The 14,209-nt window shown below is 37.4% G+C and overlaps 1 protein-coding gene across 1 annotated transcript in view; it reads left to right on the top strand.

The window, feature by feature from the left end:
- The window catches only part of LOC106941261 (zonadhesin-like), a 35,941-nt gene extending 22,067 nt beyond the window's left edge, over window positions 1–13,874 (top strand). Inside the window, exons 35-52 of the mRNA XM_015024216.1 lie at window positions 26–158; window positions 670–816; window positions 923–1,049; window positions 1,133–1,344; window positions 1,428–1,590; window positions 3,869–3,957; window positions 4,932–5,092; window positions 5,192–5,306; window positions 7,008–7,213; window positions 7,297–7,345; window positions 7,451–7,597; window positions 8,825–9,160; window positions 9,317–9,414; window positions 9,504–9,610; window positions 9,695–9,768; window positions 11,535–11,563; window positions 11,654–11,782; window positions 13,403–13,874. Coding sequence (XP_014879702.1) covers window positions 26–158; window positions 670–816; window positions 923–1,049; window positions 1,133–1,344; window positions 1,428–1,590; window positions 3,869–3,957; window positions 4,932–5,092; window positions 5,192–5,306; window positions 7,008–7,213; window positions 7,297–7,345; window positions 7,451–7,597; window positions 8,825–9,160; window positions 9,317–9,414; window positions 9,504–9,610; window positions 9,695–9,768; window positions 11,535–11,563; window positions 11,654–11,782; window positions 13,403–13,723 — 2,643 coding nt within the window. The 3' untranslated portion in view covers window positions 13,724–13,874. The remainder of the gene's footprint in view (window positions 1–25; window positions 159–669; window positions 817–922; window positions 1,050–1,132; window positions 1,345–1,427; window positions 1,591–3,868; window positions 3,958–4,931; window positions 5,093–5,191; window positions 5,307–7,007; window positions 7,214–7,296; window positions 7,346–7,450; window positions 7,598–8,824; window positions 9,161–9,316; window positions 9,415–9,503; window positions 9,611–9,694; window positions 9,769–11,534; window positions 11,564–11,653; window positions 11,783–13,402) is intronic.
- Window positions 13,875–14,209: the final 335 nt, after the last annotated feature.

Below are 14,209 nucleotides of genomic sequence, written 5' to 3'. Positions count from 1 at the left end.
GTCGGTTTTTGTTTTCTACTTTCAGAAAATAGAAAATGTTTTGGGTCCTGACATCCACGCACAGACATCTGGAAGAGTTCACCTAGTGCAGTTTACCTCTGAAGGACTCTTTGGTTGGATTCCCCTCCAAAGAGATCTTGTCAATCTTTTCCTTTCAGGTAAGTTCTGGTCAGAAGTTTACATACACTAATCATCAGCATCAACGTCATAATTAGTCTCAGGCATTTTGTAATGTATTTCAACAATAAATCTTCCAGGCAGGAATGATGGAAAAACATGCAACTTAAGTGAATTTGAAAAAAGAGTAGGCATAATTTATGGTAGATATTCTTTTATCTGTATTGGTCAACATTATACTTATAGATTTAAGTACCATCTCTAATATTTGTAATGTGGAATTTCAAATTATACTTTCTTGCAAATTCCTTGTGTAAAAAGAAAGGATTCTTCTGTTTTACTCTAAATGTAATACTCAGTTGGTATCTAAGTACAAATTGTAAGTATAAATTAGTATATTTATTGACATAAATGATCTCCTCTTGGATTCTGTTTTAGTAAACATTGAAGTTATTGATCTGCTTGAATATTTCTTAAAAAAAACAAGATCAGTTCAAAGTTTCTCATATTCATGAACTGTTTTTCTTTTTGTTTTCTTTTTTTTGGTTTTAGAACCAATTGATATTCTAAATACAAGAAAGAGGAGAGACACTGAAGATGACGAGAATAAAACTGATGCCCTTCCTCGGATCCCGAATCCTATCGCCTGCCTTTACTTGGGTGACATGCTGGTTTTTCATCTTACCATCAACCACACTGGTATATTGTATTTTATTTACTTTAACAATCATTTGTCATAATGGTGAGATTACATATGTTTATTTTAGCTATTCCAATGATATTTTAACTGTATTTAAATCTTTAGATCGCCCTCTAAGCCACTTCCCAGTGTACCAGAAGGACCACCTGTTTAACAGTAACCCAAGCTGGGACTTTGGAGCCTTCAGACATCTGCAGATCCTCATGAAGCAAACAAAATTCAACTCTTCAATGTAGAGTCGACTCCACAGTTAACGTTTTCAAATTGCATTTTGCAAACACTTGTTTTTTTAAAATCTTTTCTCCTCCCTCCCAGGTTTGCCCATGTTTTCTCAGAAGCAGGAAAGTACGTGTTTGTGGACAGTGCTGTCCCTGAGTGGAGTATTGTTGTGGTGGTCAGTGGGGAGGGGACAGAATGTGACACCAGGGCTGCCGCGTTTCAACCCATGACTCCAGGACACTTGGTCAAATACGGCATTGTAAAAAATCACCGCCTCAACCTTCTGCCTGACTGGGGGCTCATTGTTGGCAAGCTGTTTTCATTAATTTTTTTAATGATTGACTTCATTGAGTAAAGTGGTGCAGGATTATTAAACACTGGCTGTGTGCAGGGATCCTGAGTCTGCTGTTGGTCCTAGTTGTAGTCCTGACCACAACTGTGCTGGTTCTGCGACCCAGCAAAACGAAACTCGTTCCCCACTGGAAGATAAGACCAAAGTGGCGCAGCCTCGGAGAGCCTTTTTGCCCAGCTGAGTGTGTTTGCAGTAGAGAAAGGTGTGTTTGGGTTACAGATACGCTAGAGTACTATTCAGGCAGTTTTTTCATACTACGTTTTTAAAACTGCTTATAAACTACATTATAGATATCGTATTTTTCGGATGATAAGCCGCTACTTTTTTCCCCACACTTTGAACCAAGCGGCTTATAGCCCGGTGCGGCTTTTCTGTGGATTTTTCTTCAACCACCAGGGGGCACTTTAGCAGGAAGTGAATCATTGGAAGTCAAAAATGGAAATCAAAGAAGAAAGTGCTGATTTTCATTTAGAACAAGCACATGCTAGCAGCAGGCAGGATGGAGAAATTTATTCAAACTCATATGATGGAGCTTTTAAGTTGAAGGTTATTGATTTGGTAGTACAGGAGGCAAATAGAGCCGCTGCAGGTAAGATCTGCGTGAATGAAAACATGATTCGGCAGGCGGAGGGCTGCATCCTTAATAAATCCAGCAGATTTATTAGGTTATTATGGAAAACCGCGAGCAGCGGAGAAACCAGGGGCTTATAGCCCGGTGCGGCTAATATATGTACGTTTCCATTTTTTTCTAAAACTTTGTAGTTGTGGCTTATAGTATGGTGCGCTCCAGTCTGAAAAATACGGTATTTTTATTGTCATTGCACAAAGACACAACAGTGAACTTGGCAACAAAATTTGTTGCATGGCTACCAGAGTACAGAGAAAAGAAAATGCAGAAATAAGTGACAATATATACACATCTACACATTTATGCACATATTTACATACAGATGTTTCGGCTTCAGGTAAAGAAACAAAGATGAAGCTAAAGCCTCTTATAACACGTTACAAATTAAAACAGTTTTATAACATGAAGAAAAAAAAGATTACTTCTTACTTTTACATAACCCGAATTTTCTTACTGCAGCTGTTTTCTTTTTATCCAAACATTATATATTTATTCTACTGCATAAATAATATATTGCACCATGTTAAGAAATAATTCACATTTATCTGTCAAAGCAACCAATATTGTCATAAGGTGAAATACAAAGTTGGATGAGTGGTACAGGAGCTCCTTAATAACTTGCTGGGGGGCTACGTTAATATTCGCACACAGCCAGTTTTCTATTTACTTACAATTGGACACTCATGTCTATTAACATTTTGTTTTCCCCTCTTTCCAACTAATAACAAATACAGAATTGATTCTTTTTAATGCTATTCTTCTGTACAATTCCTGCTCATTATATATTACCCACCATTCAGTTTGAGTTTTTTTTTTTTTGTTGGTTCCAAATTATAGATTAGGCCAAGATTCTTCACTTATAAGCCTGTGGTTATACTATTAAGACGATAATCAAATCAAAATTAGAAAGTTGAGTCATTTTATCAGCTAGAGTGAAACAGAGGGATTTAACCCTGTGGTGTCCAAAGTCAGTCCTCAAGGGCCGTTATCCTGCATGTTTTAGTTCCTTTTCTGGTAAAACACACATGAATTAAATGATGGTTTGTAAGCAGGTTCCTGACGAACACCATTACCTGCTGAGGACGTAGCTGGACCATTTGAATCAACAGTATTGAAACAGAGACACGTGTAAAACTGCCAGGACACCCGACCATAAGGACACCTGTGATTTAGGATTTTTTTTTCTTGCCAAGAAACACAATTATGTCTCTGCATCTCCGGCTGATTATGTTGTGATAACTGCCTCTGAATGGGCTGAATCTTCTTAGAGTAAGCAAGCTTATCACAGTGTCACTAGCATGTTAATGAGCTTGCAACATGCTCTGTGCATGCATAAAACGGAAATTGGTTTAAAGTAGACTGATCTGTTTAGCATTTCTATGCACAATGTTTTTCAGTACAAAATTTGCTCTACATTACATACAAGACTGGTACTTTCTGAAAGATAAACTCATACACAGTTGTTACTATGTTATTTCAAGCATTTTTCTGCTGATAGCCCAAGAAAATAAGCTCAGAAAATAAGACACTTATAGTTATCTACAGACTTTCCTTCCGACTATACTCCATATAGTCTGGAAAATAAAATCAGCTTCTCGATGATCTTATAAGAAGAACTATTTTAATCCCTCTATTGCCAACTTTGAGACTTTGTTACTATATTTTTCAAAAATTCTGACAAAAAACACTTCTGCATCTCACAAAACTGGTATTGGCAGGTCAAGCTTTAAAGGTTGTGATCGGATAGAGAACTGCAATTGGTGCACCTGTAGTCATATAATCCTTAATCAAAACATCTTGTGAAAACATGTGAGAGATTTTCAGAAATCTTTCCTTTATTCGTCTGTTTTAGCACAACTGTCCAGAGTCAAGGCGCCGTTCTCGCCAGTCGAGGTGTAGGCGAGGGAGCAGAAGCTGAGGAACCTGCAGTCATAAAGGGAGGTGAGCTCTGTTTGTAATGAAACCTTTCTCATACGAAACCATTTAATTTTTTCCTTAATCTGTCTTTAAAGATGCAGTAGGTAAGCTTAATAAAAATATTTTCTGTACATATTTGCTTAAAACTGCCACAATGTCATAACAGTGCAGTATGAGATGGATGCTTGCTAGCCTGCATGTTCACACCAGGAGACGCAGAGAGCAAGGAGAAGGGTGTGAGCGCCACATGCAGTGTGATTGGTTCGTTAAAACCCTCCTCCTGGCTCTGATTGGTTGGAGCTGGTGTATTTCTGCAGATGGCAGTAGGACCTCAGTGAGGAGACAGAGGAGCTTGATTTATTTTTTTTCCCCCACAGATCATCTGTCTCATAACACACTGTCAGGACAGTGTGTTAATTTGACTTATTATGTAAAAGCATATTTTAATTAAAAAGGTACCTATGCACTCTTAAAGACTAGAATGTCTTTTAAGAAAATATTTAAATCTTTAAGGAGGGGTTGTGGGCAGGCTTATCAAACAAAAAAAATTGTATTTTGATTAATTTCCATTTTAATTAAGAGTCTTCTGAAACACTTCACTAACTTTTCCTTCTAACTTTTCCTTTAGTGTTTGTTCTCTGCATGTGTAATCATTTGCTGTTATGCTCCACTGTCTGATAATGGTGCTGACCCTAATGTTACTCAGTTAGTGCGTATTGCATTATTCATTCAGCTTCACAGGATGGTTATAATGAGATCATCATCCATGACAGCTCCTAGTTAGCAGCCTATTCTGAATTAGATAGACAATAAAGAAAATAATGGGTAATGTTAGACTGTAATGACTGGTGCTTATATCATTTATATAAAGAGAGAGAGAGAGAGAGAGAGAGCCCAGTGAATCGACATGTGGTCAAATTAAGCAAAGTTTTTACTTCAAGATTCAGCCATATGCGAAGATCATTTCACAATTACTGATGATTAATTCTCTCATTTAGGAAGTGTGTCAGGCTGCCTGGATCTGGAGGAGTTTAATGTGAAGACTCTTTATGACAAGCTAGAGGACCAGAACCTCCACATCGCTGCCCAGCTGGCCAGACATCGCAAAGACATGCAGGAATTTTATAGGAATATATGCCAGCAGGCTGAATCACTGAAGGTTTAGTGGCTTTTTTTTTTTTTTTTTTTTTTTTCAAAAAGGGGGGCTTTCACTGAAAATATATTGGATGTATGAAGAAAACTGTACATTTTGTTTCAGGATGTGTTTGAAAATATGGATAGTAAAAACCTGAGTCTCCTTAAAGAGATTCTAGTCCACAATGTGAGGAAGGAAGTGTTATCACACACTCATCTGGAAGAGGGAGACAACCAAGGTGAGAATAAATGCACGTATTAAAGAAATAGTTAAGCTACATAAATCAAAAAATGTGAACTTTAAAAAAAAAAAAAAACACAATGTAATGTTATGGTCAAAGAAAGATAAATGATGTACTTTTTGGTATTCATAAAAGTAGATGGACCCATTAATATGATAGAAGCTGCAACCAGAAATTATAGTTATTATTCCCATTATGTCGGTCTTTGTCCAGCTCCGAAGAAGCTTCTGGATCATCTTATATTAAAATAATAAGGGGGGAAAAAAAAGAAATCTCGTTAAATTAGCGTTTCGTAATTTCATTCGGTATCTGCTGAAGGGATGGACGAACAGATGGACAGATTGTTTGCTGATGCCCTTCACTGCAGTTCCGGCTGCTGCTCTGAAAACACGGGCCGTCTCTTTGTATAAAATATGGACAACACTTCGGTGCAGTTTTGAGGTTCACCGCAGCACATCGCAGCATTCGACCATCTGTTGTGTGTAATCACTGCAGTCCCTCCTGCCTTACTCTGATTGCTCAGTTAACAGTCTGTGTCTGACTGTCTGCGGTATGAAAACCTGAAGATCAAGAAACACATTAGTCTGTGCTACAAGAATTTATCATTAAAAATAAGAAACAAATTTAACAGAAAGTAAAAATAACTGAAATTATATATGCTCTATGATATTCAAAATTCTGTCTATCACTTTGAGTATTTTTTTAGACTCAGCTGGCAGCATTATGCCAGGGTCTGTGTGGGTACCAGTGGTTCTGGTCAGTGGATTGTAATATCAATAAAATGGAGAACGTCCACATTTTTTCAGCACACCTCAACTCAACAACTAAATGTTTACAACTTGGACAGTTTAGAAAATTCAAACTTAACTACACTTAACTTAATAATACAGATAATCTAAGTTGTTTTTATCAGCCCACTCCACTCTCACACTTTATCCTAACTATAGGTGTATTTAAAGCTACGATCATAAATGTATGTGGTGCATCAGCATCATCATCATCAAGCAGCAGGTCTACTGATGTGTTTACAGAAAATATAAAGAAGATGCTGAGCATAACGCATCAAATATTCAAATCTTTAGAATAAACATGAACAATGAATTGAACACATTGCTTTTATTAGTAAAGCAATGAATGTTTGAACAAATTTTGGAGGAACTTATTCAAATTGGACAACTCTAATAAAAAAAAAGTCCTGCACCAAACCAGAGTAAAAATTAATCAATGTTAACTGCTCTCTCAAAAATACAATCCATCCTTCTCCTCTCTATTCTTTCATACCAAACAAGTTTTAATTGTTTCTCTGATTACCTTGATGATAGTAATTATATTATATTATATTATATTATATTATATTATATTATATTATATTATATTATATTATATTGGATGTGGATGGATGGAGAGAGGATCCAGTTTATGTCAAGCAAAATCACCATTTTCACTTTGTCAAATATTCACAGAGAGAATTGATTTCATGTGATTGAAATAATATAAAATCATCATAACATTGCATTGTAAAAATTATAAAACTGTTTTCATTTGTTGCTTTAATACGTCTAATCTTTCAGATGTCATTCAGTGGATGCATTTAGCCATATTCTTGTTCATAAGTTCATTCAGATTTTTCTCTATATGAACTATTTTGCTTCAGATTTTTAAAATGCCTTGTGTATATTCTGTATATTTTCATGGAAGCAGACATTTCCACCGGCCAAGCTGAGGCCTCCGTGTCTTTACTGGGAACTGTTCTCAGATCAGTCGAAGCTCTTTTATGCAAGCTGACAGGAGAAGCTTGGCAGAACCAGGATCTGCGTGGTCTTCCATATTGCCATGGTTCAAGAGACTCTGAGGCTCAGGTTGGATACATGCAGCCTGGTAACACCAATATGTGTTTTACACAGGTAATATAGACAAATTTGCCAATTGCTTCAAGCATACGTTGAGAATGTAAAAGCTGTATTCCTTTTTCGTTTGCTTTCTCCAGTGCTCATCAACGTCTCTGAATAAAGGAGAAGCTATTTCTCATGAGACAGGTCAGAAACAAATCTTTAAAAGTTGAGCTTTTTTTTCTCTCTCTCTTTTGAATAAATCAGGATAAAATAGTACTTGCTTTAAGATGCCGTTTCTCTGTTCTCCAGACTGTGCACAGACAGCTGCCCCTTGTTTCAGTGAAGACGATCTATCCAGATTGGTCACCGTATCTCCATTGTTCAAAACTCTGCAGGAGATTCAGCAGTCTTTACAGCAGCTTACCACAGATGAGTCATGTCAGCATTCCCATCCAGGTGCAAAAACAAAACTGTGTTTTAGCTTGAAAGTAAAATTCACTATGAACTACGTACAGTGCCTTGCAAAAGCATAAAACTTCACATTCATACCAGTGAGTACTTTTATTTAATCAACCAATGCAAAATAGTGCATTGTTGTAAAATAGAAATAAAATGGCAGAGTTTTAACTTTGTATTACCTCCATTTTCTGCATTCATAGAAATCTTTAAGCTTACATGTACACTTGCTTTGCAAATCTACAGAATGAAGCTTCTCCCTATTCTTCTTTCCAAAACAGGTAAAGATCAGGAAGAATGTTGGGAATTAATGTAAACATCATTTCTAGCACGTTAATGTCCTTAAGTCTAAACCATTCCACTGTACTCGTTGTATTTTGGGAGCTGATTTTAGACTCGTTAAGACTTTTCCTTCCCCTTACAAGTTTTCTTTCAAAGTTGCCCTGCATTTAGCTCCATCTGTCTTTCCCCAAGTCCAAACAGTTTCCACATTCCTGTCGTTGAAAAGCGTCTCCACAGCAAGAAGATGCCATTACTCTACTTCAGAATGGGGATGACTTGTGCAATCAGAGTTTATGTTTTGTCCACACACTATGCCTTGCACATTGGCTTATTGGAAACTGACAAAACAGGACTTCACGGGTCTTTCCTTAAAATGTCACTTTCCTTTTGTCTCTTCCCTAAACCTGAGATTTTCACAATAACAGTTGACAAATTCTTCCATCTGAGTTACCATAACTTTCTTAATTGCTTTTCTGAGAGCAGCTCTGCTACAGTTTTATAATGTTAACCTGCACTAAAGTTCACCACAGAGTTATCACTGACACCACTCGTCGTCCTGATGGTGTTTATTCATTAGATCACCATGTAGTGATGGACAGTGATTTTAAAGCACAATATTCAAGTACAGGCCATTTACCATTCTGAAGGCCATTGGTGGCACTTAGTTGTTTCAGGGGTTAATGAAGAGTTGAATTACAAATGAATACCAATTAGATTGTTTGGAAAGATGTTTTTTTTTTTAAAAAAAAAAGAAACCCACAAATCATTTTCCTTCCATGTGAAAATTATGTTCTACTTTTACTGAACCTGATGAAATGCATTTACTGCAAGTTTGTGGCTGGAATGCAACAAAAGATGGGAAACGAGGGCTTGAATACTTTTTGCGAGGCACTGTGTCATAAATCCCAATGCATCAACTCCTGATTCACCATTTCTCTGTTTCAGCAGAGACGGGGCCTTCGGTCCAAGAGAACCACAACGAGCGTCTGATTCCGACTGCGCTGGACAGCCTGTCTCCACAGCACTCGGCTGTTTACCTTTTTGGTTGCCACGTGGTGCAGTGGCTCGCAGATTCCCCCACGTTCCCCTCTGTGCTTCTTTTACTGGCAAAGTCGGTTCCCTTTTGCTCATCTTCCTCTAATGAGAATCCCCTGGCTCTTTTCACTGGGGACTTCTATTTTGATCCGACCAATCAAATCCTTTATCTGTCAGAGGCAAAGCTTCAGCATGTGGGACACTTTATTGCTGTCATCCTGCTGTCCATGGCCCACATAGCAGTAGGTAATAAAAATAAAGTAAAAGAGAGTCCTGAATGTCATGCATAACATTATAGCCTGGGCAATCGTCTTTGAGCAGTAACTATGTAATCTTCTTCGGCAGCAGAAAAATTAATTTGTGTTTTGTTTTGTTTTTTGTTGTTTTTTTTTTTATATCCAGGATCCAAACCCCAGAGGTTTCTGCAAGCTCTGCATGAAGCCATTTCAGCTGTAAGCCTTCAGCTGTTCAACCTTTCTTTTAAATGGAGCCCAGCAGAGGTGTGTGAGAGCAATCTGAAGCTCACTCATCATCCTCACACAGTTTGAAATGTGGGCTGATAACTTTTTATTGCTTCTTTTTTTCCCAGTCTAATTTTGATGCATTAGGTGGGCGGCACGGGGCATTAGTGGAGCAATTTCTCAATATCAGAGTTCCCTCTGAAGCGCGCTTCACTGAGTCCCTGTTAGCTAGAAGGTTGGTGTGAAAAGCTGAAAATTACAGCGGAGAATGTGGGATGCATTTATTATAAGTAACTTTTCTCATCTTCTTCTACTTTAGACTTGAGAAATATAAGTATTTTAAACTGGAGGATCTTATCTGCAACCTCAAACAAAGATCAACTCCAAATGCGGGTATGGCAGCTTTTAATGTTCAAGTTCAAGTTATTTTGTCGGCTTATTGTTTTCTTCACACTTTTAGAATAAACAAGTGCAATATAAGGCACGCAAAGAACTTGCAGAGGACTTTGTAAACATTTAAAATTTGTCTCTCTACATTCATCTGCCATAATAATTAAAAATATTAAGTCTATTAACAGTTGACAAATTCATAAGAGGCAATATAGTTTAAAAATGCACAACAAAGTCCATCTGCGGTCTGCATTTTTTTTATCCATCTCTCTTTAATAAGAGGAGGTAGGTAAATCTAATCATAGACTTTGTAGAGCTCAGCAAATAGAGCATGAGCTTAACAGAACAGAAAAAAACGAAAAAATCAGCTGCTGAGATACTCTCACATAGCTCTGTTCAAACAAAGATGGTGTAAGCCTAGAAGAGCACACAGCTAGTGTGGTGATAAACCTCCTCCTGATGCTACGTCTGAGAAATGAGCTCTGCCTCTTCAGGTTTGTGTGTCTAAACCTAATTTATGAATTTAGTGCTATGTAGTAAAACAAATTAAGCATAGTATCAATCAAATGTTTTTTTTAAATATGTCTCAAGTCTTTAGGATGACACTACTTATATATAACATTGATTATTTCATAAAACAACATTTTTATACCTGATTAATCCTTCAGAGCTCTACACTCATGTGAACTCTTAATGAACAGTAATTCATTAGTAATTACTACTAGCTAGTAATTACTAATCCATGTCAGAGAAAAGCCAGGCATGCATTCTCATTCAAAAGCTAGCTCTGCACAGTAAAGCCAGTATTCAAAATAGAGAGAGGATATTATAACAGTAGAAATCAGTAGGGTTTTTTATAATGGCAGCACTAGGAATAAGGAATTCTCTGTTGCTTTAAATCAGGGGTCCCCAAACTTTTTCTTTTGGATAGATTTTTACCCAGAATGCAAATGGAAAAAACCGTGAGTGAAACGGTGACTGACGAGTATATATTCCATTGAGGGAAAGTAAGTTTCACATTTGCTCAAAAGCCCCCTGGTGGTTGAAGAAAAATCCACATATAAACCGGAAAATACAATATATGAAAAAAAACACTGAATGCTCTCTGGTATGAGCAGGCGGGCCGGATCCGGCATTGTTCAGGGGGCCGGACCAAATGACGTGGCGGGCCGGATCCGGCCCGCGGGCCGTAGTTTGGGGACCCCTGCTTTAAATGAAAGCAATAACACTGTGTTATGTTTTTCCAGTTTTTCATTTTTCCGTTTGCCTTTAGCAGTCGTTACAAAAAATCCTTAAATGTACTTCGGAAAAACTACACTTTGAATGGTCAATACAAACTTTCTCTTCTAGCACAGATTAAACTTAAAATTACTGTTTTATATCTTCAGAACGTAATCTATTTCGGGTCCAGATAGTGGAACAATTAAGTTCCATTAATCTGCTAGAATAATGCGCCTCGTAGATAAATGGATGAATCCATTTGCCATATCAGACTCTCTCTTTCTCATTTCTCCACTTCCACAAGCTATAAACATCATTAAACAATTGTGGGGTCTGGAGAGAAAGTCAATTATTGCCTCCCTAATGAGTTTAGAGAGCTTTTGTTTATGAGAAATGACCCAATATCCCAGCACCATTGAGTGCTGAAGGAGTGCACACAGGGGCTGTTGTTCTAGAAAAGCAACTACATACCGCTCTGTTTATTAACTGTTTATTTCATTATTAAATTTTTTTATAGAAATTAACAGTGTATGGTTTAATTTCCTCAGTTTTACCCCCAAATGGGACACCAGTGCAGGTAATGAAGCTACATGGCATAGATGGTTAGAAGAAAAGAAGCAAAGATAATTTCCTTTATGCCTTGCATAACATGATCCTTTTTCCCCAGATGTCATGCATAGAGGAAGAAATTGACCGCATGAGTGAATCTTTCCTGCAGCTAAGCATGCAGATGCAGAGGAGATCTCAAATAAGCACAATGTTAAAGGAGAGAGAGAACGGCGCTGCAGAAAAGGCGGTAATTAGAATGATTGGTTACATATTTAAAATCCTAAAAATATATATGATTTGTACATTATTGTTTAAACTGAATGGTGCGTTGTCCCACTCATAAGTGATTTCTTTCTGACTTATTTCCTGTGTCTTTGTTTTGAAGTTTTTGTCACAGATTTTTTTTTTTTTATTCAATACAGCCAAAATTGTTTAAATTCCCTGAACCTTTTCAATGTTTTAATTTTACAGTCACAAACCACTTTTTAACCCTTTCATGCACTGGTCACTACAGTGGACAGCTGTCTAAAAGCTATTTTCTTGTGCTTCTTGTGGATTTTTATGTCATAAATGCACACATACCACTGAAGTGGACACTAATGCATCATAAAATACACATCAACTACTGGCCATCAGCTGCAAATGCAAGAAATTATTTTTGTCCATCCAAATCCAATATGTCCGACAAGCCAACCATCCTGATCCCTCCTTCTACTGTAGACGACTCTTGCAGGTAAAAAAAAATAGTGTGACATCAGATAACCGCTAACGAACAATACTGCTGATGTATTTTTCAAATAACAACTTTGTATTTGGAGAAAGTTACAATTGATCACCTAAAAAAAAAAAAAAAAAATCCTATTTTTTTTATGCCTTAAAAAGATTTTGAAAAAATGTAAAAAAAAAAATCCTGACACAAAGGATCATAATTCATGCATGAAAGGGTTAATAAACTCTTGAAAAGGCTACTTCTGGACACCAGTCACATTGCAGTGCAGTTTTATCCCTAAGCAGCTCATGACCTCTGTATCTAAACATTTGTTTTGCTTTTATGGATCTAACAGTGAAAAAAAAAAAAAATCAGAAATAACAGTCCTGGCAATGTTTTTAGTTTTGGGGATTTGGAGTTTGTTATAGTCATGTTAAATAAAAATTCTCGAGCAGATTAAAAGAACAATTGACAGTTAATCACTCATCCTTACTGTCAGCAGATTCTCCAACTTGAGCTCTAATTTCTGCAGCTCATCCAGAGTTTCCATAAGAATTGACCAGGTGAATAATAATAATATCCTTGCCGAACTTGTTAGTTTGGGTGAACAATATTTTTTTTAGTAGATTTGCAGTTTGGATAAACTCTTTTCATTTCCAAATGATGACTCAACAATTCTGAGATGGGATATAGTAACTTGGATTATTGTTTCATATCCCTGCTTTGAACTTCTCTGGTCCTTTCTGCCTGACCTGTTTGTGTTCTTTGGTTTTCATGATACTATTAACAGACCTCATAGCTTTATATACTGAAACTTAAGCTGTTTATTCTCGTTAAATTACACATTGTTGTACTGGATTTGATTTATGTATAAAAGTAAAGTACTTCTTAGTTCTTCACTCAGCTGTATAAAAAAACAAAACAAAATTGTAACATGACAAATTTTGAAAAGGTTCAGAGAGTTGACTATTTTTCTAGACCCTGAACAAATAAGAGACACATTGCATTGATGTAATCACGTTAATGGGAATAATTACTTGAACAAATCCCTCCTTCATGTAGACGTAAATGTGCTCCAAGTCATTCTTGACATGGAAGATAAAAGCTCACATTAGGATGCATAAGTATGATGAATGAACAAGTGGTCTATTTTTGCAGTGGGAAACATCAACAAGCACGCCGAGCCTGAGTCGTGACGGAACGATCCTGTTGGAGCTGAAGAGATGTTACGTGTCACAGCGACTCGACGAGCTGCAAACCACATTAAACCAAATGAGACGTTGCCAGCTGCGTGGCGCCGAGCCGAGAGACGGAACGAGAGGCCGCGAGGAAAGCGACGACGGCTCCGATCGGCACAGAGAAAAGGAGCGCGATCCTGCCACGGAGCGCCGCAGTCCTCTAGACCGCCAGCGGAGTGCCGCTCTTTCAGCTGGTCAGAAACTCAGCCCACGCAGCCCGGACAGAGCAGAGGTCTTTTAAATGATAAAGCGGAGAGTTACATTTCCGACCAGCAGAGAAGCGGCTCTGTTCAGACCAACAATCCTGACGTCTTAATGGATCAAACTCTCCGGCGCACCAAAGATCAACTCCATTAAAAAAATAAAATAAAATCCCCCAGGGAAATCTAAAGCCTAATAGACAATTTTAAAGGAAAATAGAAAAGGACACAAAACTATTACAAAAATATATTTGATGTTTTGCTTTTCATTCAGATGGCAATGTCATATTCTTTCCTCTTCTTCTTCTGTAGCATTTGGCCTCTAATAGCTTTGAGCTAATATTGTACAAGATAATACATTTGTCTGCTAAAGCGTGATTCCAGTGACCTCAGTCTTACCATGCAGTTCAGCTGTGCCCTGCTAACTACCAGCGATAACAGACAGGAATATATTCTGGCAACGAGCCGCAGTATGACACAACCTGTAATATTATCCAGACAGCGTCTCTGTCAAGAGGTAATAAAGG

Source organism: Poecilia latipinna, unplaced genomic scaffold (assembly GCF_001443285.1).
Source record: "Poecilia latipinna isolate Pla-1442-1.1 unplaced genomic scaffold, P_latipinna-1.0 Scaffold3576, whole genome shotgun sequence".
Lineage (NCBI taxonomy): Eukaryota > Metazoa > Chordata > Actinopteri > Cyprinodontiformes > Poeciliidae > Poecilia > Poecilia latipinna.
The sequence above is the reverse complement of the archived record's forward strand: the minus strand, read 5'-3'. Positions and strand labels throughout refer to the sequence as shown.